This window comes from Oncorhynchus kisutch, unplaced genomic scaffold (assembly GCF_002021735.2).
Source record: "Oncorhynchus kisutch isolate 150728-3 unplaced genomic scaffold, Okis_V2 scaffold1159, whole genome shotgun sequence".
Taxonomy (NCBI): domain Eukaryota; kingdom Metazoa; phylum Chordata; class Actinopteri; order Salmoniformes; family Salmonidae; genus Oncorhynchus; species Oncorhynchus kisutch.
In genome coordinates, this window is record NW_022263104.1 from 1 (window position 1) to 26,240 (window position 26,240).

General features: G+C 48.0%; 3 protein-coding genes across 10 annotated transcripts in view; 1 reads left to right on the forward strand and 2 right to left on the reverse strand.

Annotated features, from left to right (window-relative positions):
* Window positions 1–498: 498 nt before the first annotated feature.
* The window catches only part of LOC116365064 (uncharacterized), a 37,589-nt gene continuing 11,847 nt past the window's right edge, over window positions 499–26,240 (forward strand). For 3 of the 8 annotated variants that reach the window (XM_031817815.1, XM_031817818.1, XM_031817823.1), the window contains exons 1-7: window positions 499–597; window positions 1,826–1,884; window positions 2,396–2,599; window positions 13,500–13,652; window positions 14,882–14,940; window positions 15,452–15,655; window positions 25,325–25,477. In XM_031817815.1, coding sequence (XP_031673675.1) covers window positions 25,408–25,477 — 70 coding nt within the window. In that variant the 5' untranslated portion in view covers window positions 499–597; window positions 1,826–1,884; window positions 2,396–2,599; ... (2 more) ...; window positions 15,452–15,655; window positions 25,325–25,407. Of the gene's footprint in view, window positions 598–946; window positions 1,103–1,825; window positions 1,885–2,395; window positions 2,600–13,499; window positions 13,653–14,002; window positions 14,159–14,881; window positions 14,941–15,451; window positions 15,656–25,324; window positions 25,478–26,240 lie in introns of those variants that run through there. The other 5 variants (XM_031817820.1, XM_031817819.1, XM_031817822.1 and 2 more) reach the window with 3 other exon arrangements.
* On the reverse strand, window positions 9,733–13,019 carry LOC116365066 (polysialoglycoprotein-like). The gene is made up of 5 exons (XM_031817825.1): window positions 12,899–13,019; window positions 12,659–12,724; window positions 12,425–12,508; window positions 11,005–12,289; window positions 9,733–9,968 (listed from the first exon to the last, which is right to left on the reverse strand). Exons 1-5 carry the CDS (start codon window positions 12,996–12,998, stop codon window positions 9,821–9,823), a joined length of 1,683 nt encoding a protein of 560 aa, XP_031673685.1. The 5' UTR covers window positions 12,999–13,019; the 3' UTR covers window positions 9,733–9,820.
* On the reverse strand, window positions 22,357–24,856 carry LOC116365065 (polysialoglycoprotein-like). Its single transcript, XM_031817824.1, has 5 exons — window positions 24,724–24,856; window positions 24,484–24,549; window positions 24,250–24,333; window positions 23,580–24,114; window positions 22,357–23,541 (listed from the first exon to the last, which is right to left on the reverse strand). Exons 1-5 carry the CDS (start codon window positions 24,821–24,823, stop codon window positions 22,428–22,430), a joined length of 1,899 nt encoding a protein of 632 aa, XP_031673684.1. The 5' UTR covers window positions 24,824–24,856; the 3' UTR covers window positions 22,357–22,427.

A 26,240-nucleotide genomic window follows, 5' to 3' on the forward strand; every position in this document is an offset into this window, starting at 1 on the left:
TTAACGATCAATTAACAAGCTTGATTGAGTTGTTTACGTTCAGATAGAAATAGACCATGTAGAACACATGTTGATTCTTATCAAGTTGGTGGGCAGGCAATCTTTTCTACTCCATATATTGCATTTATATCTGTAATGATTAACCCTAATGGTCTCAGATCAGCAGTAGAAAGAGTAGGCCTAATTATTTTAGGTGTATCTTCAAAGATATTAGGGGGAAATAAACACTGTACCCAAATCCACGTTTTACAATGCTCCTGGGAAATGGGTAGGCCTCCACCTATAGTCCTTCACAGTTTTACAGCTGTGATATATTTATTTATTTACATAGATCACATACATAAATAAATAGATAGCTGTAGGTAGCGTTGAGATAAAATTCCCATATTCTATTGCTACTAACATAAATCCTAATATATCATGTTTTCCTCATTTGCTCTGTAGGAGGTTCGTCATATGAAGGACATTCAAGTGGATGTGACCCCTTAACCTGCAATAGGGCTCAGTGAGGTGACAGACATCCTGTAATGGATCTCCAGCTAGTGTCTGAGGACCTGGAGAAGGCTGTGTCTACAGCTGTGGGGCAGGACAAGCATGGTAACCTAACCTCACTGTATGAAGGATTTATTGTTATGGATAGTCATCTCCCAATCTGTTCAAATATCACTGTTGTTGATAACACACATTACCAAAATGATTCACACTTGTCTTCCTATTTCCACATAATCTGTCATGGTTCCCCACCCCAACAGGGCATAAAACCAACCTCTCTTTATTGCTACTGCTAATACACCCAAATCAACAGCGTTCGAGTATCTTATTGCTTTTCTTCTAACCCTGAATGGCAACATTTTATCCTAGTACACAAGCATGTCACTTTATCAATCCACACCCACTCTACTGCCGCATGGCCACTGCGGCTGAGACTTTCACCCTCTCGTTACAGGTATAGCAGGTAACCAACCCCACCCGGGTCTTACCCCCTAGGACTTACCCTTTGCAGGTACCTGCCTGCTCGGGCTTACCTTCTGGGACTCAACCTATTCCGGGACTCGACCGGTCGTAATACAATGGGACTACTGAATAAGCTCAGGCTTTCTAGGTTCGTACCCTATAATTGGTTCAGCCTACGACTCTCATCTCCCCAAGATGCCAGAATTAGTGATAACGGGTGTAGGAACTGTGCCTACCTTGTTTCTGTTTCACTGATTCGGAATCTCTAGTTCGACTGCAAATCGCGGTGAACCCTGCTCGCAGTGCCAACTGTTAGGTTCTAATTCTCAGAGTAAAAACTCGACGGACACTATGAATGCTTGAACCAAGTTTATTCTTCCCAGAGGGTCAAGACAGCTGCATTAGACAAAAAACATATTCACACAAGCACTGATATTTAATCCTCTCTCCTATGCTGAGTCTCCTCCTACACATCTAAACAGTCAATGCATCTCTGTTGCTAGACAGAACCTTAGTGATATCTGTTCTTCCTCACTTCATCTGACCTGACCGCTACCCCAAAGTGCTCACTCCTCCCCAACTCAAGGCTGACATGGTGATTGGTACCAGACTGTGTGTCTTCTCATCCCAGAGGATCCCACCCATAGGATGCCTGATGGCTAACAAAAACATATCCTGACATAATGTAAACGTTATACATTAAGCTCTCTCCCTCAGTGACATGAATTCGTAGATTTCATATTCTCAGAACCCAACAGTAGGTTTTAAGGTGTGGCTGCATGTTTGTCGTGGACGCATCGTCACTCTTGATGTTCTTTTTCCAAGTCTGAACTGGCCGGTCTTCTCTTTCCTCGACTAATTGAAACCTCAGGGACAGACATCCTGAACGAATCTGATGTCAGAGCTCCCATCAGCCCTCTACACCTCGCTGTGAGTAAAGCCTACCAGCTCCTGTAGTGGTCTCCATATGACAAATGGCACCCTATTCCCTATTTAGTACACTACGTTTGATCAGATCCTTATAGGCCCTGATCAAAAGTAGTTCACTACATAGGGAATAGGGTGCTATCTGGGATGCAAGCATGGTGTAGATTTTCCACAAGAAGTTGACTGTCCAGACAGACTCACACACCATATTCCGATCTATTCCTGATTAGTGTAAAATACATGCATATTCCACACAGTGATGATGAGGATGATTTCCTTATTTTGCCATTTGAGTTAATCGTAGTTGGCTGTACGCGCTCACACACAGAAAGAGAGGGGGAGGCTTGTTCTGATCTAGGGATGGGGCCATTGAAATACTAGGGATGGCTTTGGTGTGGGATCTAGCATGGAATATAAATTATGCCCAAATATACCTATTATGATTCCTTATTATTTAATTGATTATAAATTATTCAAATCCATTCTTGTCTCCCCTCCCTTCCCTTCCTCCTAGGCGGTGACTTTTCACGAGGAGTGCAGCACAGTGCCAGCTTCCTGGTTCGGGAAGGTAAGGGGCGGAGCCATGTCCACCTGGTGGCGGCGTCCGGACACATCGGGATACTGGGGTGGCTCCTACACACCGCCCAGTCAGTGTGGACCCTCCCCGTCATCACAGACAACCAGGGCTACACGCCACTACACTTGGCCTGCTACAACGGTATGTACTGGACAGAGGGACAGCGAAGTGGGCCAGAGGCCACAAACAAATACACACATAAACATAGCGTGTCTTAAATCACCACAGCCAGCTTCAGCAGGGCACGAACCGAGACAGTCCGCACAGGAACCTTAAGAGTCCCTCAGACAGAGAAAGAGAAGAGGGAGGGATAGGGGGAGGCACAACAGGCCCACACTCATCCTCTCATACCACCAGGTTCCCTTCCAGCAGATACTGCACTTCAGAGGAACTGCTGCTGCTATACCCCATCTTTACCTTTACCCACAAAGGTCCTAAACGGTAGAAAGTGTCCGGCCAACAGACAGACGCACACCTTATGACGGCAATAACCTGTAGTCCAAGGGGATAGTAGCACTTCACTGAGAGCAAAACAGACAGGGACCAAAAGATGTGGAAGAAGCATTTTCAAAACCTGTTTTGACTGTAGAAATTGGGCTGAGTGTTTGTGCTGAGAAAAGACATAAGGAGTGATGTTTCATTTAAGTTTCATGAGAGTGATTGTCATGTTTATCCGCACACTAAGACAGTCAGAACGCACCTAGCCTCTTGTCTGTAATCCATGTGGGAGGAGGGGAAATCATACATTCTGTATGAACAAATATTTTTATAAAATCATTCATGTCTTTTTTTATTCCCACAGGCTCTGTGGGAATAAAAAAAATGGTAGCATTTGCTCTGATGAGTAATTGTAAAGATTTAATGCATCCCAAAAGGAACCCTATACTGAATAGTACACTACTGTTGAACAGGGTCCATAGGGTTCTGGTCAAAAGCAGTGCCATTTAGGATGCTGGTATGTGAACAACAGGACTTTTTGATGGGACATATTACATTATTAAACCTACCTGTCCTTTGGCCTCTAGAAAGTAAATGATTCATTAATGTATTCTTTCTTGTGATATTTATGTCATCATTTTGTGCCTTCGTTAGTTACTGAGGGGAGGTTAGGAGAGTAGGGGCACCTGTATGAGTGACGAGAGCTGGTTTTACATGTAAGCATTCACTAATAGGAAACCAAGTCAGTTAGGAGAGAAGACTAGTAGACACCCAGCAGAGTAATTGAAATGCAAGTTGTCAACCGTGATATTAGTTAGCACTGACACCATTAACCCCGATTCTAGCAACATCCTCATATGTACCAACCCCAAACACTCAGTTACACAACCATCAAGTTAAAATGAACTAGAACCCATTCCACATCATGTCAAATCAAAATAACATCAAATGTATTTATATAGCCCTTCGTACATCAGATGATATCTCAAAGTGCTGTACAGAAACCCAGCCTAAAACCCCAAACAGCAAGCAATGCAGGTGTAGAAGCACGGTGGCTAGGAAAAACTCCCTAGAAAGGCCAAAACCTAGGAAGAAACCTAGAGTGGAACCAGGCTATGTGGGGTGGCCAGTCCTCTTCTGGCTGTGCCGTGTGGAGATTATAACAGAACATGGCCAAGATGTTCATAAATGACCAGCATGGTCAAATAATAATAATCACAGGCAGAACAGTTGAAACTGGAGCAGCAGCACGGCCAGGTGGACTGGGGACAGCAAGGAGTCATCATGCCAGGTAGTCCTGAAGCATGGTCCTAGGGCTCAGGTCCTCCGAGAGAGAGAGAGAAAGAAAGAGAGAAAGAGAAAATTAGAGAGAGCATACTTAAATTCACACAGGACACCGGATAGGACAGGAGAAGTACTCCAGATATAACAAACTGACCCTTGCCCCCCGACACATAAACTACTGCAGCATAAATACTGGAGGCTGAGACAGGAGGGGTCAGGAGACACTGTGGCCCCATCCGATGACACCCCCGGACAGGGCCAAACAGTAAGGATATAACCCCACCCACTTTGCCAAAGCACAGCCCCCACACCACTAGAGGGATATCTTCAACCACCAACTTACCATCCTGAGACAAGGCCCGAGTGTAGCCCACAAAGATCTCCGCCACGGCACAACCCAAGGGAGGGCGCCAACCCAGACAGGAAGATCACATCACCCCTCCTAGGCACGGTATGAAAGAGCCCTAGTAAGCCAGTAACTCAGCCCCTGTTAATAGGGTTAGAGGCAGAAAATCCCAGTGGAAAGAGGGGAGCCGGCCAGGCAGAGACAGCAAGGGCGGTTCGTTGCTCCAGAGCCTTTCCGTTCACCTTCACACTCCTGGGCCAGACTACACTCCATCATATGACCCACTGAAGAGAAGGTTGAGACCGGGTTTGCGTCTCTCACATGGGTAGGCAGACCATTCCATAAAAATGGAGCTCTATAGGAGAAAGCCCTGCCTCCAGCTGTTTGCTTAGAAATTCTAGGGACGATTAGGAGGCCTGCGTCTTGTGACCGTGTAGGTATGTATGGCAGGACCAAATCAGAGAGATAGCAGTAAAACCTTGAAATCAGCCCTTGCCTTGACAGGAGGCCAGTGTAGGGAGGCTAGCACTGGAGTAATATGATATATTTTTTGGGTTCTAGTCAGGATCCTATTTAGCACTAACTGAAGTTTATTTAGTGCTTTATCCGGGTAGCCGGAAAGTAGAGCAGTAGTGCATTGCAGTAGTCTAACCTAGAAGTGACAAAAGCATGGATACATTTTTCGGCATCATTTTTGGACAGAAAGTTTGATTTTTGCAATGTTACGTAGATGGAAAAAAGCTGTCCTTGAAACAGTCTTGATATGTTCTTCAAAAGAGAGATCAGGGTCCAGAGTAACGCCGAGGGCCTTCGCAGTTTTATTTGAGACGACTGTACAGCCATTAAGATTAATTGTCAGATTCAACAGAAGATCTCTTTGTTTCTTGGGACCTAGAACAAGCATCTCTGTTTTGTCCAAGTTTAAAAGTAGAACGTTTGCAGCCATCCACTTCCTTATGTCTGAAACACATGCTTCTAGCGAGGGCAATTTTGTGGCTTCACCATGTTTCATTGAAATGTTCAGCTGTGTGTCATCTGCATAGCAGTGAAAGTTAACATTATGTTTTCGAATGACATCCCCAAGAGGTAAAATATATAGTGAAATCAATCGTGGTCCTAAAAACGGAACCTTGAGGAACATCGAAATTTACAGTTGATTTGTCAGAGGACAAACAATTCAGAGAGACAAACTGATATCTTTCCGACAGATAAGATCTAAACCAGGCCAGAACTTGTCCGTATGGACCAATTTGGGTTTCCAATCTCTCCAAAAGAATGTGGTGATCGATGGTATCAAAAGCAGCACTAAGGTCTAGGAGCACGAGAACAGATGCAGAGCCCCGGTCTGATGCCATTAAAAGGTCATTTACCACCTTCACAAGTGCAGTCTCAGTGCTATGATGGGGTCTAAAACCAGACTGAAGCATTTCGTATACATTGTTTGTCTTCAGGAAGGCAGTGAGTTGCTGCGCAACAGCCTTTTCTAAAAATGTTGAGAGGAATGGAAGATTCGATATAGGCCGATAGTTCTTTATATTTTCTGGGTCAAGGTTTGGCTTTTTCAAGAGAGGCTTTATTACTGCCACTTTTAGTGAGTTTGGTACACATCCGGTGGATAGAGATCTGTTTATTATGTTCAACATAGGAGGGCCAAGCACAGGAAGCAGCTCTTTCAGTAGTTTAGTTGGAATAGGGTCCAGTATGGATCTTGAAGGTTTAGAGGCCATGATAATTTTCATCGTTGTGTCAAGAGATATAGTACTAAAACACTTGAGTGTCTCTCTTGATCCTAGGTCCTGGCAGAGTTGTGCAGACTCAGGACAAATGAGCTTTGAAGGAATACGCAGATTTAAAGAGGAGTCCGTAATTTGCTTTCTAATAATCATCTTTTCCTCAAAGAAGTTCATGAATTTATTACTGCTGAGGTGAAAGCCATCCTCTCTTGGGGAATGCTGCTTTGTAGTTAGCTTTGCTTTGCGACAGTATCAAAAAGGAATTTTGGATTGTTCTTATTTTCCTCAATTAAGTTGGAAAAATAGGATGATCGAGCAGCAGCAAGGGCTCTTCGATACTGCACGGTACTGTCTTTCCAAGCTAGTCGGAAGACTTCCAGTTTGTTGTGGCGCCATTTCCGTTCCAATTTTCTGGAAGCTTGCTTCAGAGCTCGGGTATTTTCTGTATACCAGGGAGCTAGTTTCTTATGAGAAATGTTTTTAGTTTTTAGGGTTGCAACTGCATCTAGGGTATTGCGCAAGGTTAAATTGAGTTCCTCAGTTAGGTGGTTAACTGATTTTTGTCCTCTGGCATCCTTGGGTAGACAGAGGGAGTCTGGAAGGACATCAAAGAATCTTTGTGTCATCTGTGAATTTATAGCACGACTTTTGATGTTCCTTGGTTGCGGTCTGAGCAGATTATTCGTTGCAATTGCAAATGTAATAAAATGGTGGTCCGATAGTCCAGGATTATGAGGAAAAACATTAAGATCCACAACATTTATCCCATGGGACAAAACTAGGCCCAGAGTATGACTGTGACAGTGAGTAGGTCCAGAGACATGTTGGACAAAACCCACTGAGTCGATGATGAAAGCCTTTTGGAGTGGGTCTGTGGACTTTTTCATGTGAATATTAAAGTCACCAAAAATTTGAATATTATCTGCTATGACTACAAGGTCCGATAGGAATTCAGGGAACTCAATGAGGAACGCTGTATATGGCCCAGGAGGCCTGTAAACAGTAGCTAAAAAAAAGTTATTGAGTAGGCTACATAGATTTCATGACTAGAAGCTCAAAAGATGAAAACGTCTTTTTTGTTTGTTTGTACATTTCAATTTGCTATCGTAAATGTTAGCAACACCTCCGCGGGATGCACGAGGGATATGGTCACTAGTGTAGCCAGGAGGTGAGGCCTCATTTAACACAGTAAATTCATCAGGCTAAAGCCATGTTTCAATCAGGCCAATCACATCAAGATTATGATCAGTTCATTGATTATAATTGCCTTTGAAGTAAGGGATATGACATTAAGTAGCCCTATTTTGAGATGTGAGGTATCATGATCTCTTTCAATAATGACAGGAATGGAGGAGGTCTTTATCCTAGTGAGATTGCTAAGGCGAACACCGCCACGTTTAGTTTTGTCCAACCTAGGTCGAGGCACAGACACGGTCTCAATGGAGATAGCTGAGCTGACTACACTGACTGTGCTAGTGGCAGACTGGCTAACAGCCTGCTGCCTGGCCTGCACCCTATTTCATTGTGGTGCTAGAGGAGTTAGAGCCCTGTCTATGTTGGTAGATAAGATGAGAGCACCCCTCCAGCTAGGATGGAGTCCGTCACTCCTCCGCAGGTCAGGCTTGGTCCTGTTTGTGGGTGAGTCCCAGAAAGAGGGCCAATTATATACAAAATTCTATCTTTTGGGAGGGGCAGAAACCAGTTTTCATCCAGCGATTGAGTTGTGAGACTCTGCTGTAGAGCTCATCACTCCCCCTAACTGGGAGGGGGCCAGAGACAATTACTCAATGCCGACACATCTTTCTAGCTGATTTACACGCTGAAGCTATGTGGTGATCTCTGACTGTTTCATCCTAATATCGTTGGTGCCGACGTGGATAACAATATCTCTATACTCGCCAGTTTGAGCTTTAGCCAGCACCATCTTCAGATTAGCCTTAACGTCGGTTGCCCTGCCGCCTGGTAAACAGTGTATGATCGCTGGATGATTCGTTTTAAGTCTAATACTGCGGGTAATGGAGTCGCCAATGACGAGAGTTTTCAATTTGTCAGAGCTAATGGTGGGAAGCTTCGGCGTCTCAGACCCCGTAACGGGAGGAGTAGAGACAAGAGAAGGCTCGGCCTCTGACTCCGACTCGTTGCTTAATGGGGAAAACCGGTTGAAAGTTTGTCGGCTGAATGAGCGACACCGGTTGAGCATTCCTACAGCATTACCCTCCAGAAACCGTGAGAAAGTTGTCCGGCTGCGGGGACCGTGCGAGGGGATTTATACTAACGTTACTATCTGTACTTACTGGTGGCACAGACGCTGTTTCATCCTTTCCTACACAGAAATTACCCTTGCCTAACGATTGCGTCTGAAGCTGGGCTTGTAGCACAGTTGTATCCTCACCGTAAGGCGATCGTTCTCCTGTATGAGTACAGCGACTGCAATTAGAAGGCATCATGTTAATGTTACTTAGCTTCGGCTGTTGGAGGTCCTGACGAACCATGTCCAGATAAAGCGTCCGGAGTATGAGGATTCTGTGTTATGCACTATAGCCCGTTACCATATGTGATTTAATATTATCTGCTGTTGGCTTGTGTGGATGTATGTATGTGTTATGCAACATAGCTGACTTGAACCCTTGTTAACAGTTTCAGGGCCATGGGCCTTTCTCATGATGGAAAAATACATAACATGAAGGCCGGACCTGTGCAATGAGTTGGGGGGGGCACATTCAGAACGTAGTGTTGCGAGAACAGTCTTGTTAGATAACAGGAGCCAGGTGCCTGATCACTGCATATCTACACAGCTACAACGACTGACCGCTGAAGCGCTTAGAGGGCTGGGACCAGCCTCTGCGCCAACAATCAACGATTGGGCGTGGTTTAGACTCACCCAGCCTAGTCTCTACTCTGACAGGCCGGCTCGGAAGCAGGAACTACTTCTGTCAGAGTATATTAAATATCTTTGTCAGGAACAAGTCAGTTCTGTTTTGCCCTTCGAGGTGGGACAGAGAGCCCGTATATACGAAAATTGCATTTACCACTTAGCTAATAAAAAATACATAGCATACGTCGGTGCCTCATTTTTATATTTTTCCTGATACCAGATTCGAATTGACGCAACCCTGACACGAGGGGAAAAACCAAAAATATAAACGGTAATTATAAAGTAAAAACCGTAAAGTTGTCATGTAGCAAAGTAGGCAACAAAACACACAGCAACACGTAAACAAGTCTGCAAGTTGTGACCGGAAATGGCGTCAAAATGCTGTTTGAGGTATCATGTGATGCTACTAGCATAAATGGACCAACACTGAGCAAATGTAGCTTAAGTCAAATGGTAATTTAAAACACAGGGGTCAGAGTAATATTGCTGGCGCATGGATATAATGCAAAATAAATGTTGCCATCACCCCAGTTACTCAAGTCAGGTCATAGACCTCAGCTCCAAGTAGGAACCACCAAAACAATACAGAGGACACAAGTATTACAGTTAATGTTTATTTGAGCCAAAACAAGCAAATGCAGTTACACACTGGACTAGAGTACCCGTTAACTATTGCATGTCCCACGTCAGATATCCATGGCGTCGTCGCCAGACGGGCCGGTGGCAGCTTCAGAGGTGGCGTCGTCAGAGGACGGGCCGGTGGCAGCTTCAGAGGTGGCGTCGTCAGAGGACGGGCCGATGGCAGCTTCAGAGGTGGCGTCGTCGCCGGACGGGCTGGTGGCAGCTTCAGAGGTGGCGTCGTCAGAGGACGGGCCGGTGGCAGCTACAGAGGTGGCGTCGTCGCCAGACGGGCCGGTGGCAGCTTCAGAGGTGGCGTCGTCGCCAGACGGGCCGGTGGCAGCTTCAGAGGTGGCGTCGTCGCCAGACGGGCCGGTGGCAGCTTCAGAGGTGGCGTCGTCGCCAGAGGACGGGCCGGTGGCAGCTACAGAGGTGGCGTCGCCAGAGGACGGGCCGGTGGCAGCTACAGAGGACGGGCCGGTGGCAGCTACAGAGGTGGCGTCGTCAGAGGACGGGCCGGTGGCAGCTTCAGAGGTGGCGTCGTCGCCGGACGGGCCGGTGGCAGCTTCAGAGGTGGCGTCGTCGCCGGACGGGCCGGTGGCAGCTTCAGAGGTGGCGTCGTCGCCGGACGGGCCGGTGGCAGCTTCAGAGGTGGCGTCGTCAGAGGACGGGCCGGTGGCAGCTTCAAAGGTGGCGTCGTCAGAGGACGGGCCGGTGGCAGCTTCAGAGGTGGCGTCGTCAGAGGACGGGCCGGTGGCAGCTTCAGAGGTGGCGTCGTCAGAGGACGGGCCGGTGGCAGCTTCAGAGGTGGCGTCGTCAGAGGACGGGCCGGTGGCAGCTTCAGAGGTGGCGTCGTCAGAGGACGGGCCGGTGGCAGCTTCAGAGGTGGCGTCGTCAGAGGACGGGCCGGTGGCAGCTTCAGAGGTGGCGTCGTCAGAGGACGGGCCGGTGGCAGCTTCAGAGGTGGCGTCGTCAGAGGACGGGCCGGTGGCAGCTTCAGAGGTGGCGTCGTCAGAGGACGGGCCGGTGGCAGCTTCAGAGGTGGAGTCGTCAGAGGACGGGCCGGTGGCAGCTTCAGAGGTGGCGTCGTCAGAGGACGGGCCGGTGGCAGCTTCAGAGGTGGCGTCGTCAGAGGACGGGCCGGTGGCAGCTTCAGAGGTGGCGTCGTCAGAGGACGGGCCGGTGGCAGCTTCAGAGGTGGCGTCGTCAGAGGACGGGCCGGTGGCAGCTTCAGAGGTGGCTGTCGTCAGACGGGCCGGTGGCAGCTTCAGAGGTGGCGTCGTCGCCGGACGGGCCGGTGGCAGCTTCAGAGGTGGCGTCGTCGCCGGACGGGCCGGTGGCAGCTTCAGAGGTGGCGTCGTCGCCGGACGGGCCGGTGGCAGCTTCAGAGGTGGCGTCGTCGCCGGACGGGCCGGTGGCAGCTTCAGAGGTGGCGTCGTCGCCGGACGGGCCGGTGGCAGCTTCAGAGGTGGCGTCGTCGCCGGACGGGCCGGTGGCAGCTTCAGAGGTGGCGTCGTCGCCGGACGGGCCGGTGGCAGCTTCAGAGGTGGCGTCGTCGCCGGACGGGCCGGTGGCAGCTTCAGAGGTGGCGTCGTCGCCGGACGGGCCGGTGGCAGCTTCAGAGGTGGCGTCGTCGCCGGACGGGCCGGTGGCAGCTTCAGAGGTGGCGTCGTCGCCGGACGGGCCGGTGGCAGCTTCAGAGGTGGCGTCGTCGCCGGACGGGCCGGTGGCAGCTTCAGAGGTGGCGTCGTCGCCGGACGGGCCGGTGGCAGCTTCAGAGGTGGCGTCGTCGCCGGACGGGCCGGTGGCAGCTTCAGAGGTGGCGTCGTCGCCGGACGGGCCGGTGGCAGCTTCAGAGGTGGCGTCGTCGCCGGACGGGCCGGTGGCAGCTTCAGAGGTGGCGTCGTCGCCGGACGGGCCGGTGGCAGCTTCAGAGGTGGCGTCGTCGCCGGACGGGCCGGTGGCAGCTTCAGAGGTGGCGTCGTCGCCGGACGGGCCGGTGGCAGCTTCAGAGGTGGCGTCGTCAGAGGACGGGCCGGTGGCAGCTTCAGAGGTGGCGTCGTCAGAGGACGGGCCGGTGGCAGCTTCAGAGGTGGCGTCGTCAGAGGACGGGCCGGTGGCAGCTTCAGAGGTGGCGTCGTCAGAGGACGGGCCGGTGGCAGCTTCAGAGGTGGCGTCGTCAGAGGACGGGCCGGTGGCAGCTTCAGAGGTGGCGTCGTCAGAGGTGGCGTCGTCAGAGGACGGGCCGGTGGCAGCTTCAGAGGTGGCGTCGTCAGAGGACGGGCCGGTGGCAGCTTCAGAGGTGGCGTCGTCAGAGGACGGGCCGGTGGCAGCTTCAGAGGTGGCGTCGTCAGAGGACGGGCCGGTGGCAGCTTCAGAGGTGGCGTCGTCAGAGGACGGGCCGGTGGCAGCTTCAGAGGTGGCGTCGTCAGAGGACATGTGCCTCAGCTTCTCCTCAGAGGACAGGGCATCATTTGCCGGAGAACTACCATGGTTTGGAGAAGCTTGGGATTCTACTTCATTGGTCTCTAAATACTCTTGAGAAAAAACAAAAGGAACAGTTGGGTATTCTACAGCAACACATCTGTTCTACACAGTCTAGGCCAAATTGCTAATCGAATTTTGAGCAACATGAAGCCAACAGTTTTCAAAGTATATGTTTCAGGCCGTACCTTCTCTGGTTTGTTTCGCGTCAGACCCTATGGATCGGAGCAAGGCCAGGGCATGCACAATGGAGACGTCATTTGATGACAGCTCTGAAAAATTTAGGTTTAGGTACACAAGCAAAAGGTTTGACAACATTATTTAGACTGAGTTACTCTGCTGTTGAATGAGTGTCAAACACAGCAGCACCATAGACAGTGACAAAGAACATAGCTAGAAGGGTTGTGGAAAGAAACACTTACCTCCAAGTCTCCTCTGCAGAGAGACTTGATCTTGCTTCTGGGACTTTCCAACAGGGTAACAAGAAACTGAGGAGAAAGTGTTGACAGAAGTTGAGTTCACACAAAATAGCTACATATATTAATAGCAGTGAAGAATAAAAGATGACCAACGCGGAAGATACAGACAGTCAAATATTAATACCCAACTTATAAAGTTAAGCATATTTACCAAACAAATCCCTTAAACATTAGTGAACCAACCTTTGACAACACCCACAGTCATCACAACGAGCAGCAATTCTCTCACACCTCCCATGATCATGAAAATAGTCTGTGTTATCAACAGGTAATGTCTTCCCATGGCCTGTATGAGGCTTATATAGGCCACTAATGACCGTTTACCTGACAAACATGGCTTAACGATCAATTAACAAGCTTGATTGAGTTGTTACGTTCAGATAGAAATAGACCATGTAGAACACATGTTGATTCTTATCAAGTTGGTGGGCAGGCAATCTTTTCTACTCCATATATTGCATTTATATCTGTAATGATTAACCCTAATGGTCTCAGATCAGCAGTAGAAAGAAGTAGGCCTAATTATTTTAGGTGTAATCTTCAAAGATATTAGGGGGAAATAAACACTGTACCCAAATCCACGTTTTACAATGCTCCTGGGAAATGGGTAGGCCTCCACCTATAGTCCTTCACAGTTTTACAGCTGTGATATATTTATTTATTTACATAGATCACATACATAAATAAATATGATAGCTGTAGGTAGCGTTGAGATAAAATTCCCATATTCTATTGCTACTAACATAAATCCTAATATATCATGTTTTCCTCATTTGCTCTGTAGGAGGTTCGTCATATGAAGGACATTCAAGTGGATGTGACCCCTAACCTGCAATAGGGGCTCAGTGAGGTGACAGACATCCTGTAATGGATCTCCAGCTAGTGTCTGAGGACCTGGAGAAGGCTGTGTCTACAGCTGTGGGGCAGGACAAGCATGGTAACCTAACCTCACTGTATGAAGGATTTTATTGTTATGGATAGTCATCTCCAATCTGTTCAAATATCACTGTTGTTGATAACACACATTACCAAAATGATTCACACTTGTCTTCCTATTTCCACATAATCTGTCATGGTTCCCCACCCCAACAGGGCATAAAACCAACCTCTCTTTATTGCTACTGCTAATACACCCAAATCCAACAGCGTTCGAGTATCTTATTGCTTTTCTTCTAACCCTGAATGGCAACATTTTATCCTAGTACACAAGCATGTCACTTTATCAATCCACACCCACTCTACTGCCGCATGGCCACTGCGGCTGAGACTTTCACCCTCTCGTTACAGGTATAGCAGGTAACCAACCCCACCCGGGTCTTACCCCCTAGGACTTACCCTTTGCAGGTACCTGCCTGCTCGGGCTTACCTTCTGGGACTCAACCTATTCCGGGACTCGACCGGTCGTAATACAATGGGACTACTGAATAAGCTCAGGCTTTCTAGGTTCGTACCCTATAATTGGTTCAGCCTACGACTCTCATCTCCCCAAGATGCCAGAATTAGTGATAACGGGTGTAGGAACTGTGCCTACCTTGTTTCTGTTTCACTGATTCGGAATCTCTAGTTCGACTGCAAATCGCGGTGAACCCTGCTCGCAGTGCCAACTGTTAGGTTCTAATTCTCAGAGTAAAAACTCGACGGACACTATGAATGCTTGAACCAAGTTTATTCTTCCCAGAGGGTCAAGACAGCTGCATTAGACAAAAAACATATTCACACAAGCACTGATATTTAATCCTCTCTCCTATGCTGAGTCTCCTCCTACACATCTAAACAGTCAATGCATCTCTGTTGCTAGACAGAACCTTAGTGATATCTGTTCTTCCTCACTTCATCTGACCTGACCGCTACCCCAAAGTGCTCACTCCTCCCCAACTCAAGGCTGACATGGTGATTGGTACCAGACTGTGTGTCTTCTCATCCCAGAGGATCCCACCCATAGGATGCCTGATGGCTAACAAAAACATATCCTGACATAATGTAAACGTTATACATTAAGCTCTCTCCCTCAGTGACATGAATTCGTAGATTTCATATTCTCAGAACCCAACAGTAGGTTTTAAGGTGTGGCTGCATGTTTGTCGTGGACGCATCGTCACTCTTGATGTTCTTTTTCCAAGTCTGAACTGGCCGGTCTTCTCTTTCCTCGACTAATTGAAACCTCAGGGACAGACATCCTGAACGAATCTGATGTCAGAGCTCCCATCAGCCCTCTACACCTCGCTGTGAGTAAAGCCTACCAGCTCCTGTAGTGGTCTCCATATGACAAATGGCACCCTATTCCCTATTTAGTACACTACGTTTGATCAGATCCTTATAGGCCCTGATCAAAAGTAGTTCACTACATAGGGAATAGGGTGCTATCTGGGATGCAAGCATGGTGTAGATTTTCCACAAGAAGTTGACTGTCCAGACAGACTCACACACCATATTCCGATCTATTCCTGATTAGTGTAAAATACATGCATATTCCACACAGTGATGATGAGGATGATTTCCTTATTTTGCCATTTGAGTTAATCGTAGTTGGCTGTACGCGCTCACACACAGAAAGAGAGGGGGAGGCTTGTTCTGATCTAGGGATGGGGCCATTGAAATACTAGGGATGGCTTTGGTGTGGGATCTAGCATGGAATATAAATTATGCCCAAATATACCTATTATGATTCCTTATTATTTAATTGATTATAAATTATTCAAATCCATTCTTGTCTCCCCTCCCTTCCCTTCCTCCTAGGCGGTGACTTTTCACGAGGAGTGCAGCACAGTGCCAGCTTCCTGGTTCGGGAAGGTAAGGGGCGGAGCCATGTCCACCTGGTGGCGGCGTCCGGACACATCGGGATACTGGGGTGGCTCCTACACACCGCCCAGTCAGTGTGGACCCTCCCCGTCATCACAGACAACCAGGGCTACACGCCACTACACTTGGCCTGCTACAACGGTATGTACTGGACAGAGGGACAGCGAAGTGGGCCAGAGGCCACAAACAAATACACACATAAACATAGCGTGTCTTAAATCACCACAGCCAGCTTCAGCAGGGCACGAACCGAGACAGTCCGCACAGGAACCTTAAGAGTCCCTCAGACAGAGAAAGAGAAGAGGGAGGGATAGGGGGAGGCACAACAGGCCCACACTCATCCTCTCATACCACCAGGTTCCCTTCCAGCAGATACTGCACTTCAGAGGAACTGCTGCTGCTATACCCCATCTTTACCTTTACCCACAAAGGTCCTAAACGGTAGAAAGTGTCCGGCCAACAGACAGACGCACACCTTATGACGGCAATAACCTGTAGTCCAAGGGGATAGTAGCACTTCACTGAGAGCAAAACAGACAGGGACCAAAAGATGTGGAAGAAGCATTTTCAAAACCTGTTTTGACTGTAGAAATTGGGCTGAGTGTTTGTGCTGAGAAAAGACATAAGGAGTGATGTTTCATTTAAGTTTCATGAGAGTGATTGTCATGTTTATCCGCACACTAAGACAGTCAGAACGCACCTAGCCTCTTGTCTGTAATCCATGTGGGAGGAGGGGAAATCATACATTCTGTATGAACAAATATTTTTATAAAATCATTCATGTCTTTTTTATTCCCACAGGCTCTGTGGGAATAAAAAAATGGTAGCATTTGCTCTGATGAGTAATTGTAAAGATTTAATGCATCCCAAAAGGAACCCTATACTGAATAGTACACTACTGTTGAACAGGGTCCATAGGGTTCTGGTCAAAAGCAGTGCCATTTAGGATGCTGGTATGTGAACAACAGGACTTTTTGATGGGACATATTACATTATTAAACCTACCTGTCCTTTGGCCTCTAGAAAGTAAATGATTCATTAATGTATTCTTTTTTGTGATATTTATGTCATCATTTTGTGCCTTCGTTAGTTACTGAGGGGAGGTTAGGAGAGTAGGGGCACCTGTATGAGTGACGAGAGCTGGTTTTACATGTAAGCATTCACTAATAGGAAACCAAGTCAGTTAGGAGAGAAGACTAGTAGACACCCAGCAGAGTAATTGAAATGCAAGTTGTCAACCGTGATATTAGTTAGCACTGACACCATACCCCGATTCTAGCAACATCCTCATATGTACCAACCCCAAACACTCAGTTACACAACCATCAAGTTAAAATGAACTAGAACCCATTCCACATCATGTCAAATCAAAATAACATCAAATGTATTTATATAGCCCTTCGTACATCAGCTGATATCTCAAAGTGCTGTACAGAAACCCAGCCTAAAACCCCAAACAGCAAGCAATGCAGGTGTAGAAGCACGGTGGCTAGGAAAAACTCCCTAGAAAGGCCAAAACCTAGGAAGAAACCTAGAGTGGAACCAGGCTATGTGGGGTGGCCAGTCCTCTTCTGGCTGTGCCGTGTGGAGATTATAACAGAACATGGCCAAGATGTTCATAAATGACCAGCATGGTCAAATAATAATAATCACAGGCAGAACAGTTGAGTCATCATGCCAGGTAGTCCTGAAGCATGGTCCTAGGGCTCAGGTCCTCCGAGAGAGAGAAAGAAAGAGAGAAAGAGAAAATTAGAGAGAGCATACTTAAATTCACACAGGACACCGGATAGGACAGGATAAATACTCCAGATATAACAAACTGACCCTTGCCCCCCGACACATAAACTACTGCAGCATAAATACTGGAGGCTGAGACAGGAGGGGTCAGGAGACACTGTGGCCCCATCCGATGACACCCCCGGACAGGGCCAAACAGTAAGGATATAACCCCACCCACTTTGCCAAAGCACAGCCCCCACACCACTAGAGGGATATCTTCAACCACCAACTTACCATCCTGAGACAAGGCCCGAGTGTAGCCCACAAAGATCTCCGCCACGGCACAACCCAAGGGAGGGCGCCAACCCAGACAGGAAGATCACATCACCCCTCCTAGGCACGGTATGAAAGAGCCCTAGTAAGCCAGTAACTCAGCCCCTGTTCATAGGGTTAGAGGCAGGAAGCCAGTGTAGGGAGGCTAGCACTGGAGTAATATGATATATTTTTGGGGTTCTAGTCAGGATCCTATTTAGCACTAACTGAAGTTTATTTAGTGCTTTATCCGGGTAGCCGGAAAGTAGAGCAGTAGTGCATTGCAGTAGTCTAACCTAGAAGTGACAAAAGCATGGCTACATTTTTCGGCATAATTTTTGGACAGAAAGTTTGATTTTTGCAATGTTACGTAGATGGAAAAAAGCTGTCCTTGAAACAGTCTTGATATGTTCTTCAAATGAGAGATCAGGGTCCAGAGTAACGCCGAGGGCCTTCGCAGTTTTATTTGAGACGACTGTACAGCCATTAAGATTAATTGTCAGATTCAACAGAAGATCTCTTTGTTTCTTGGGACCTAGAACAAGCATCTCTGTTTTGTCCGAGTTTAAAAGTAGAACGTTTCCTTATGTCTGAAACACATGCTTCTAGCGAGGGCAATTTTGGGGCTTCACCATGTTTCATTGAAATGTTCAGCTGTGTGTCATCTGCATAGCAGTGAAAGTTAACATTATGTTTTCGAATGACATCCCCAAGAGGTAAAATATATAGTGAAATCAATCGTGGTCCTAAAAACAGAACCTTGAGGAACATCGAAATTTACAGTTGATTTGTCAGAGGACAAACAATTCAGAGAGACAAACTGATATCTTTCCGACAGATAAGATCTAAACCAGGCCAGAACTTGTCCGTATGGACCAATTTGGGTTTCCAATCTCTCCAAAAGAATGTGGTGATCGATGGTATCAAAAGCAGCACTAAGGTCTAGGAGCACGAGAACAGATGCAGAGCCCCGGTCTGATGCCATTAAAAGGTCATTTACCACCTTCACAAGTGCAGTCTCAGTGCTATGATGGGGTCTAAAACCAGACTGAAGCATTTCGTATACATTGTTTGTCTTCAGGAAGGCAGTGAGTTGCTGCGCAACAGCCTTTTCTAAAAATGTTGAGAGGAATGGAAGATTCGATATAGGCCGATAGTTTTTTATATTTTCTGGGTCAAGGTTTGGCTTTTTCAAGAGAGGCTTTATTACTGCCACTTTTAGTGAGTTTGGTACACATCCGGTGGATAGAGATCTGTTTATTATGTTCAACATAGCTCTTTCAGTAGTTTAGTTGGAATAGGGTCCAGTATGGATCTTGAAGGTTTAGAGGCCATGATAATTTTCATCGTTGTGTCAAGAGATATAGTACTAAAACACTTGAGTGTCTCTCTTGATCCTAGGTCCTGGCAGAGTTGTGCAGACTCAGGACAAATGAGCTTTGAAGGAATACGCAGATTTAAAGAGGAGTCCGTAATTTGCTTTCTAATAATCATCTTTTCCTCAAAGAAGTTCATGAATTTATTACTGCTGAGGTGAAAGCCATCCTCTCTTGGGGAATGCTGCTTTGTAGTTAGCTTTGCGACAGTATCAAAAAGGAATTTCGGATTGTTCTTATTTTCCTCAATTAAGTTGGAAAAATAGGATGATCGAGCAGCAGCAAGGGCTCTTCGATACTGCACGGTACTGTCTTTCCAAGCTAGTCGGAAGACTTCCAGTTTGTTGTGGCGCCATTTCCGTTCCAATTTTCTGGAAGCTTGCTTCAGAGCTCGGGTATTTTCTGTATACCAGGGAGCTAGTTTCTTATGAGAAATGTTTTTAGTTTTTAGGGTTGCAACTGCATCTAGGGTATTGCGCAAGGTTAAATTGAGTTCCTCAGTTAGGTGGTTAACTGATTTTTGTCCTCTGGCATCCTTGGGTAGACAGAGGGAGTCTGGAAGGACATCAAAGAATCTTTGTGTCATCTGTGAATTTATAGCACGACTTTTGATGTTCCTTGGTTGCGGTCTGAGCAGATTATTCGTTGCAATTGCAAATGTAATAAAATGGTGGTCCGATAGTCCAGGATTATGAGGAAAAACATTAAGATCCACAACATTTATCCCATGGGACAAAACTAGGCCCAGAGTATGACTGTGACAGTGAGTAGGTCCAGAGACATGTTGGACAAAACCCACTGAGTCGATGATGAAAGCCTTTTGGAGTGGGTCTGTGGACTTTTTCATGTGAATATTAAAGTCACCAAAAATTTGAATATTATCTGCTATGACTACAAGGTCCGATAGGAATTCAGGGAACTCAATGAGGAACGCTGTATATGGCCCAGGAGGCCTGTAAACAGTAGCTAAAAAAAAGTTATTGAGTAGGCTACATAGATTTCATGACTAGAAGCTCAAAAGATGAAAACGTCTTTTTTGTTTGTTTGTACATTTCAATTTGCTATCGTAAATGTTAGCAACACCTCCGCGGGATGCACGAGGGATATGGTCACTAGTGTAGCCAGGAGGTGAGGCCTCATTTAACACAGTAAATTCATCAGGCTAAAGCCATGTTTCAATCAGGCCAATCACATCAAGATTATGATCAGTTCATTGACTATAATTGCCTTTGAAGTAAGGGATATGACATTAAGTAGCCCTATTTTGAGATGTGAGGTATCATGATCTCTTTCAATAATGACAGGAATGGAGGAGGTCTTTATCCTAGTGAGATTGCTAAGGCGAACACCGCCACGTTTAGTTTTGTCCAACCTAGGTCGAGGCACAGACACGGTCTCAATGGAGATAGCTGAGCTGACTACACTGACTGTGCTAGTGGCAGACTGGCTAACAGCCTGCTGCCTGGCCTGCACCCTATTTCATTGTGGTGCTAGAGGAGTTAGAGCCCTGTCTATGTTGGTAGATAAGATGAGAGCACCCCTCCAGCTAGGATGGAGTCCGTCACTCCTCCGCAGGTCAGGCTTGGTCCTGTTTGTGGGTGAGTCCCAGAAAGAGGGCCAATTATATACAAAATTCTATCTTTTGGGAGGGGCAGAAACCAGTTTTCATCCAGCGATTGAGTTGTGAGACTCTGCTGTAGAGCTCATCACTCCCCCTAACTGGGAGGGGGCCAGAGACAATTACTCAATGCCGACACATCTTTCTAGCTGATTTACACGCTGAAGCTATGTGGTGATCTCTGACTGTTTCATCCTAATATCGTTGGTGCCGACGTGGATAACAATATCTCTATACTCGCCAGTTTGAGCTTTAGCCAGCACCATCTTCAGATTAGCCTTAACGTCGGTTGCCCTGCCGCCTGGTAAACAGTGTATGATCGCTGGATGATTCGTTTTAAGTCTAATACTGCGGGTAATGGAGTCGCCAATGACGAGAGTTTTCAATTTGTCAGAGCTAATGGTGGGAAGCTTCGGCGTCTCAGACCCCGTAACGGGAGGAGTAGAGACAAGAGAAGGCTCGGCCTCTGACTCCGACTCGTTGCTTAATGGGGAAAACCGGTTGAAAGTTTGTCGGCTGAATGAGCGACACCGGTTGAGCATTCCTACAGCATTACCCTCCAGAAACCGTGAGAAAGTTGTCCGGCTGCGGGGACCGTGCGAGGGGATTTATACTAACGTTACTATCTGTACTTACTGGTGGCACAGACGCTGTTTCATCCTTTCCTACACAGAAATTACCCTTGCCTAACGATTGCGTCTGAAGCTGGGCTTGTAGCACAGTTGTATCCTCACCGTAAGGCGATCGTTCTCCTGTATGAGTACAGCGACTGCAATTAGAAGGCATCATGTTAATGTTACTTAGCTTCGGCTGTTGGAGGTCCTGACGAACCATGTCCAGATAAAGCGTCCGGAGTATGAGGATTCTGTGTTATGCACTATAGCCCGTTACCATATGTGATTTAATATTATCTGCTGTTGGCTTGTGTGGATGTATGTATGTGTTATGCAACATAGCTGACTTGAACCCTTGTTAACAGTTTCAGGGCCATGGGCCTTTCTCATGATGGAAAAATACATAACATGAAGGCCGGACCTGTGCAATGAGTTGGGGGGGGCACATTCAGAACGTAGTGTTGCGAGAACAGTCTTGTTAGATAACAGGAGCCAGGTGCCTGATAACTGCATATCTACACAGCTACAACGACTGACCGCTGAAGCGCTTAGAGGGCTGGGACCAGCCTCTGCGCCAACAATCAACGATTGGGCGTGGTTTAGACTCACCCAGCCTAGTCTCTACTCTGACAGGCCGGCTCGGAAGCAGGAACTACTTCTGTCAGAGTATATTAAATATCTTTGTCAGGAACAAGTCAGTTCTGTTTTGCCCTGCGAGGTGGGACAGAGAGCCCGTATATACGAAAATTGCATTTACCACTTACTGCTTAGCTAATAAAAAATACATAGCATACGTCGGTGCCTCATTTTTATATTTTTCCTGATACCAGATTCGAATTGACGCAACCCTGACACGAGGGGAAAAACCAAAAATATAAACGGTAATTATAAAGTAAAAACCGTAAAGTTGTCATGTAGCAAAGTAGGCAACAAAACACAGCAACACGTAAACAAGTCTGCAAGTTGTGACCGGAAATGGCGTCAAAATGCTGTGTGAGGTATCATGTGATGCTACTAGCATAAATGGACCAACACTGAGCAAATGTAGCTTAAGTCAAATGGTAATTTAAAACACAGGGGTCAGAGTAATATTGCTGGCGCATGGATATAATGCAAAATAAATGTTGCCATCACCCCAGTTACTCAAGTCAGGTCATAGACCTCAGCTCCAAGTAGGAACCACCAAAACAATACAGAGGACACAAGTATTACAGTTAATGTTTATTTGAGCCAAAACAAGCAAATGCAGTTACACACTGGACTAGAGTACCACGTCAGATATCCATGGCGTCGTCGCCGGACGGGCCGGTGGCAGCTTCAGAGGTGGCGTCGTCGCCGGACGGGCCGGTGGCAGCTTCAGAGGTGGCGTCGTCGCCGGACGGGCCGGTGGCAGCTTCAGAGGTGGCGTCGTCGCCGGACGGGCCGGTGGCAGCTTCAGAGGTGGCGTCGTCGCCGGACGGGCCGGTGGCAGCTTCAGAGGTGGCGTCGTCGCCGGACGGGCCGGTGGCAGCTTCAGAGGTGGCGTCGTCGCCGGACGGGCCGGTGGCAGCTTCAGAGGTGGCGTCGTCGCCGGACGGGCCGGTGGCAGCTTCAGAGGTGGCGTCGTCGCCGGACGGGCCGGTGGCAGCTTCAGAGGTGGCGTCGTCGCCGGACGGGCCGGTGGCAGCTTCAGAGGTGGCGTCGTCGCCGGACGGGCCGGTGGCAGCTTCAGAGGTGGCGTCGTCGCCGGACGGGCCGGTGGCAGCTTCAGAGGTGGCGTCGTCGCCGGACGGGCCGGTGGCAGCTTCAGAGGTGGCGTCGTCGCCGGACGGGCCGGTGGCAGCTTCAGAGGTGGCGTCGTCGCCGGACGGGCCGGTGGCAGCTTCAGAGGTGGCGTCGTCGCCGGACGGGCCGGTGGCAGCTTCAGAGGTGGCGTCGTCGCCGGACGGGCCGGTGGCAGCTTCAGAGGTGGCGTCGTCGCCGGACGGGCCGGTGGCAGCTTCAGAGGTGGCGTCGTCGCCGGACGGGCCGGTGGCAGCTTCAGAGGTGGCGTCGTCGCCGGACGGGCCGGTGGCAGCTTCAGAGGTGGCGTCGTCGCCGGACGGGCCGGTGGCAGCTTCAGAGGTGGCGTCGTCGCCGGACGGGCCGGTGGCAGCTTCAGAGGTGGCGTCGTCGCCGGACGGGCCGGTGGCAGCTTCAGAGGTGGCGTCGTCGCCGGACGGGCCGGTGGCAGCTTCAGAGGTGGCGTCGTCGCCGGACGGGCCGGTGGCAGCTTCAGAGGTGGCGTCGTCGCCGGACGGGCCGGTGGCAGCTTCAGAGGTGGCGTCGTCGCCGGACGGGCCGGTGGCAGCTTCAGAGGTGGCGTCGTCGCCGGACGGGCCGGTGGCAGCTTCAGAGGTGGCGTCGTCGCCGGACGGGCCGGTGGCAGCTTCAGAGGTGGCGTCGTCGAGGACGGGCCGGTGGCAGCTTCAGAGGTGGCGTCGTCAGAGGACGGGCCGGTGGCAGCTTCAGAGGTGGCGTCGTCAGAGGACGGGCCGGTGGCAGCTTCAGAGGTGGCGTCGTCAGAGGACGGGCCGGTGGCAGCTTCAGAGGTGGCGTCGTCAGAGGACGGGCCGGTGGCAGCTTCAGAGGTGGCGTCGTCAGAGGACGGGCCGGTGGCAGCTTCAGAGGTGGCGTCGTCAGAGGACGGGCCGGTGGCAGCTTCAGAGGTGGCGTCGTCAGAGGACGGGCCGGTGGCAGCTTCAGAGGTGGCGTCGTCAGAGGACGGGCCGGTGGCAGCTTCAGAGGTGGCGTCGTCAGAGGACGGGCCGGTGGCAGCTTCAGAGGTGGCGTCGTCAGAGGACGGGCCGGTGGCAGCTTCAGAGGTGGCGTCGTCAGAGGACATGTGCCTCAGCTTCTCCTCAGAGGACAGGGCATCATTTGCCGGAGAACTACCATGGTTTGGAGAAGCTTGGGATTCTACTTCATTGGTCTCTAAATACTCTTGAGAAAAAACAAAAGGAACAGTTGGGTATTCTACAGCAACACATCTGTTCTACACAGTCTAGGCCAAATTGCTAATCGAATTTTGAGCAACATGAAGCCAACAGTTTTCAAAGTATATGTTTCAGGCCGTACCTTCTCTGGTTTGTTTCGCGTCAGACCCTATGGATCGGAGCAAGGCCAGGGCATGCACAATGGAGACGTCATTTGATGACAGCTCTGAAAAATTTAGGTTTAGGTACACAAGCAAAAGGTTTGACAACATTATTTAGACTGAGTTACTCTGCTGTTGAATGAGTGTCAAACACAGCAGCACCATAGACAGTGACAAAGAACATAGCTAGAAGGGTTGTGGAAAGAAACACTTACCTCCAAGTCTCCTCTGCAGAGAGACTTGATCTTGCTTCTGGGACTTTCCAACAGGGTAACAAGAAACTGAGGAGAAAGTGTTGACAGAAGTTGAGTTCACACAAAATAGCTACATATATTAATAGCAGTGAAGAATAAAAGATGACCAACGCGGAAGATACAGACAGTCAAATATTAATACCCAACTTATAAAGTTAAGCATATTTACCAAACAAATCCCTTAAACATTAGTGAACCAACCTTTGACAACCCCCACAGTCATCACAACGAGCAGCAATTCTCTCACACCTCCCATGATCATGAAAATAGTCTGTGTTATCAACAGGTAATGTCTTCCCATGGCCTGTATGAGGCTTATATAGGCCACTAATGACCGTTTACCTGACAAACATGGCTTAACGATCAATTAACAAGCTTGATTGAGTTGTTACGTTCAGATAGAAATAGACCATGTAGAACACATGTTGATTCTTATCAAGTTGGTGGGCAGGCAATCTTTTCTACTCCATATATTGCATTTATATCTGTAATGATTAACCCTAATGGTCTCAGATCAGCAGTAGAAAGAAGTAGGCCTAATTATTTTAGGTGTAATCTTCAAAGATATTAGGGGGAAATAAACACTGTACCCAAATCCACGTTTTACAATGCTCCTGGGAAATGGGTAGGCCTCCACCTATAGTCCTTCACAGTTTTACAGCTGTGATATATTTATTTATTTACATAGATCACATACATAAATAAATATGATAGCTGTAGGTAGCGTTGAGATAAAATTCCCATATTCTATTGCTACTAACATAAATCCTAATATATCATGTTTTCCTCATTTGCTCTGTAGGAGGTTCGTCATATGAAGGACATTCAAGTGGATGTGACCCCTAACCTGCAATAGGGGCTCAGTGAGGTGACAGACATCCTGTAATGGATCTCCAGCTAGTGTCTGAGGACCTGGAGAAGGCTGTGTCTACAGCTGTGGGGCAGGACAAGCATGGTAACCTAACCTCACTGTATGAAGGATTTTATTGTTATGGATAGTCATCTCCAATCTGTTCAAATATCACTGTTGTTGATAACACACATTACCAAAATGATTCACACTTGTCTTCCTATTTCCACATAATCTGTCATGGTTCCCCACCCCAACAGGGCATAAAACCAACCTCTCTTTATTGCTACTGCTAATACACCCAAATCCAACAGCGTTCGAGAACCCTGCTCGCAGTGCCAACTGTTAGGTTCTAATTCTCAGAGTAAAAACTCGACGGACACTATGAATGCTTGAACCAAGTTTATTCTTCCCAGAGGGTCAAGACAGCTGCATTAGACAAAAAACATATTCACACAAGCACTGATATTTAATCCTCTCTCCTATGCTGAGTCTCCTCCTACACATCTAAACAGTCAATGCATCTCTGTTGCTAGACAGAACCTTAGTGATATCTGTTCTTCCTCACTTCATCTGACCTGACCGCTACCCCAAAGTGCTCACTCCTCCCCAACTCAAGGCTGACATGGTGATTGGTACCAGACTGTGTCTCTTCTCATCCCAGAGGATCCCACCCATAGGATGCCTGATGGCTAACAAAAACATATCCTGACATAATGTAAACGTTATACATTAAGCTCTCTCCCTCAGTGACATGAATTCGTAGATTTCATATTCTCAGAACCCAACAGTAGGTTTTAAGGTGTGGCTGCATGTTTGTCGTGGACGCATCGTCACTCTTGATGTTCTTTTTCCAAGTCTGAACTGG

Coding starts and splice junctions, on each gene's coding strand:
- LOC116365066 (XM_031817825.1), bottom strand. CDS start 12,998: ATGGGAAGACATTACCTGTTGATAACACAGACTATTTTCATGATCATG. Junction 12,509..12,658: donor TCTGCAGAGGAGACTTGGAG/GTAAGTGTTTCT, acceptor TAAATTTTTCAG/AGCTGTCATCAAATGACGTC. Junction 12,290..12,424: donor CGCGAAACAAACCAGAGAAG/GTACGGCCTGAA, acceptor TTTTTTCTCAAG/AGTATTTAGAGACCAATGAA.
- LOC116365065 (XM_031817824.1), bottom strand. CDS start 24,823: ATGGGAAGACATTACCTGTTGATAACACAGACTATTTTCATGATCATG. Junction 24,115..24,249: donor CGCGAAACAAACCAGAGAAG/GTACGGCCTGAA, acceptor TTTTTTCTCAAG/AGTATTTAGAGACCAATGAA. Junction 23,542..23,579: donor GCTGCCACCGGCCCGTCCTC/GACGACGCCACC, acceptor CGGCCCGTCCGG/CGACGACGCCACCTCTGAAG.